General features: G+C 34.8%; 1 protein-coding gene across 1 annotated transcript; it reads right to left on the reverse strand.

Moving 5' to 3' along the window:
- Positions 1–384: 384 nt before the first annotated feature.
- LOC110110240 (aspartyl protease family protein At5g10770-like) lies at positions 385–2,454 on the reverse strand (the record flags this gene model as incomplete). The annotated part of the gene is made up of 1 exon (XM_028696386.1): positions 385–2,454. A coding segment is annotated over one exon (1,239 nt), but the record flags the coding sequence as incomplete, so codon positions are not given.
- Between the last annotated feature and the right edge of the window lie 1,077 nt (positions 2,455–3,531).

The raw sequence follows: 3,531 nt of genomic DNA on the forward strand, positions 1-3,531 counted from the left end.
TTTTATCAATATTTCTTCAACAATTATTTATAATTTTAAATACTAAAATTTTATAGGGTTCATAAAATAAAAACTTTATTTAAACTAATATTTTTTTATATAAAAATTCTATTTATATAATTGAAATTATATGATATAGAAAAACTTAAAAATTATTTCAAGAGAAAGCATTAGTCTTCTCATGCCCTCTTAATTCGCCCTTTTATTTTACTATCAAAGCTTAATGTGTTTTGACTATATCAAATTATATCATCGATTTGATGAAGTGCAAAATTTCATTAAGACACTTTGGAAAAGATTTCAATGTCAAGGGCTTTGACCCCATTCAATGAAGCATGAGCTGGAGATTAGAACTTTTTTTTTTATCGATGAACATAAGTTTGAGAATTGTATAATTATTATGGATGAGCATACTCATACATGATGCATGCAGACAGTGAAAGAGTTAGAATTTTTTTCATGTGGGGGCATAATATTTAGAAAAAAAATTCTTCAAATTTATAAAAAATGTAAATCACATAATTAATCATTACATAACTCTCATTGATCAGTTTGTTGGTAGCTTTGGCTATCAACTAGAGGTCTTGTGTTCTAAGATTGCATAAGTGATCGGTATGTGAGTTTGCCTAAATTAGCCTAAATGTCCCCATAATTAAGGAACATGGGATTGGTAATTGGTTGCATCAAAGATTTAAGGCGTTAAGTTGTACAGCCAAATGGGTTGGCAATACTCATAATCCTTAAATGCTTCCATTTAAAGAACATAACAAAAAAGAAAATTGAAGCCAAAATTAGAACCAAAAGAGTGAAGTTGAAGAAAATTATGTGATGATTTTACTTTGTAAGGGTTTGACACTGAAGAAAAATCATCACATAAAGTAGTCTTCATTCTTTTTAAGTATAAGCTCTTCTGCAAAGAAAGATGACATTTTATTTCTGATAATCAAAATTCTAACCTCCAACAATTAATGTCTTCATTCCCTCATAATTATAAAGAAATTAAGCACATCTTAATGGTTTTCATCAACTCATATAACATTGCCTTCATTTGATATTTAATTATTTCATAAAATTTGGATACAATTGAACTTTTTTTTTTCATGACTACATTTATTGTCCCACACGCCGTGATTTTATAACCAACATGACAAAACCTATTCATTCTTACTACATCAATACATTGCATTTAACCCAATCAACTTGATCGATCCATCACTATTTACAACCATTACTTCCAAAGCCAATTTTTAAGTTCTCCACATCATAGACTACATTGAATGTGCGTTGCTGCGTAGCACCAATGATTACAACCTCACTATCATCATTATTTTGAGCGAAGGCTAAGCACATTTGAGATATAGTGGCCTTGTAAATTATCCCTGAACCATCTAAGTAAGCTATCACTTCGCCATCATAGATCAACGACATAGACGGCACCTCAACATTTGGGTAGTTAGTGAGGTTATAGCATGTGTCGAGACTTAACAATGGTGGCGCCGTCGGGTATTTGGCCATTATATTTTTGAAAATGTTGCGGATGGCGGAGTAGACAGAGGCTGGCAGGCGGCTAAATGTTGTGCCAGAGTCCAACACAGTTCCAGTAGGTGAAAAGTCAATCCTTGCATCCCCAATACAAATGGCAATGAGCTTGAGGAAGTAGAGTGATGGCGCGTATGGGTTTGTTAGCATCGGTGTATAGTTCACATCAGGGACAGAGCTACCTAGTATGAGATATCCAATTGCGTTGGACCCTGATGGTAGACAATATGAGAATACTTTGTCATACAATTGAGCTGTCTGAGAAATAATTGAAACAACCCCTCGGCCGAGGCCTAATAACCCATCTACTTGTCCGAAATACCCGGTGTTGTTATGTCCACAACCGTAAATGAAGTTGTGTATAATATCAGAGGAGAATGTTAAGGTATCTTGAATGAGTGAGCCATTAGTACTAGAATAATCGAAATATACTTCTTCGTAGAGACAGGTGGAGGTAGAGGAGCAACCAAATCGATTGAGTTGGGTGCAATAGTAAGAGTTGCATGAGGTGTCGGTGAAGGTGGAGGACTGGGTTGGGTCATAAAGTGGGTCTTTTTGGGTATAAAAATTAACGCAAGGGATGCATTGGGTCCAAGTGAGATCGCTACCGGTGTCAAAACTAACTGAGAAGTACTTGGTAGGGGTGCCTAAGCCTATATTGATGATATAGTCATTTGAAGCAAGTGCATAACCAACGCTTACCGGAACATCTGCAAAAAGAGAGTCGCTAATAGGGTTGAGGCGGGCTTTGGAGTTGGTTGTCCGGCGATGGATGTAGTCGACGCGGGCTTGGTCCCGACGGAGGAGCTCCCAATGGGACGGCTTGTCCTGGCGCGCTTGGGATTGGCACAGGCCATGCCAGTGGACCACGTTGAGCCTCGAAGAGTTTGTGCCTGTCACAATTGGAATAACTAATTAATGTATATATTGAGTTTTGTTTTTGCTTTTGCAAGACGTTTAAGCTACGAATATCTATCAAATGTGCTTAATTGATGCATGATTTAATTTTATTCTAATTAATTTATGAAAAAAAAAAGTCTCCAATAGGATATTAAGAAATTATTAAAATTTCTTGCAAACTTTTATCAGGCATGGAGCAGGAACTGCTCGGCAATAGTGACTTGATGTCAATGACATGGTGTTCTCCTGCAAGCTCTCGCGCTAATACTAGAAAATTCTTTTCTATTAGAAGAAAAAAGAAGAAGAGACTGAGAAGAATATAGCAGGAGAGTAGAGAAGAAGAAGTTGCCATGAGAATAGAACTCTAAAGCCTGCTTAGGATAATTTGGAGTGAACCAAGTTGAGGTGGGGCTTTATAAGCAATGGATTATTGCACATAATGAGGTTATTAGGAATTTAGTTTAGAATATAATTCAATGTTTTAAGGGAAGATTAGGTGGTGGAAGAAGAGGTAAGATAAGGGTTTTGACCTATAAAGAAGGAAACAAATGTCAATTGCTTGAGTTTGTTTTTACATTACCAACTTGCTGATTTTTTTCTTATGTTTTATTTTGATATGAAGTTATAAATTAATTTCATTCCTATCAATCCAAATTTCTTTGAAGGTGTCAGCCGACGGATTTAGCTTTTAGCTTTATCATAACAACTAATGATGAGTGTTGAAAAGTTAGAATATGCTTGCAGCTTTCCCATGACATAACTCGTTATTTTTTAAAGAACAAAAAAAAATTGATAGTATTCTAAGTGAGAATTTAGTTTAGGGCATAAGATAATTATCAGTTAATTAGAGGATTTTATATTGAATATTAGATTTTTTACAAATGGGTAATTTATTTTACAAAATTGAAAAATCTAACTCACAAACAAAACAAATTTTTAGCTCTGTGTAGAATCTGATTTTGTAGATCAATGAAGTTGTATTACTGTATGGGACCTCAATTATGTTGGTTGAGCTCATTAAGGGGTTGCCATGTGCTTGGGTTTTGGTGTTTTGTACCTTTTTTCTGTACAACATTGTAACGTTGTATAGTT

Source organism: Dendrobium catenatum, unplaced genomic scaffold, assembly GCF_001605985.2.
Source record: "Dendrobium catenatum unplaced genomic scaffold, ASM160598v2 fragScaff_scaffold_740, whole genome shotgun sequence".
NCBI classification, from domain to species: Eukaryota; Viridiplantae; Streptophyta; class Magnoliopsida; order Asparagales; family Orchidaceae; genus Dendrobium; species Dendrobium catenatum.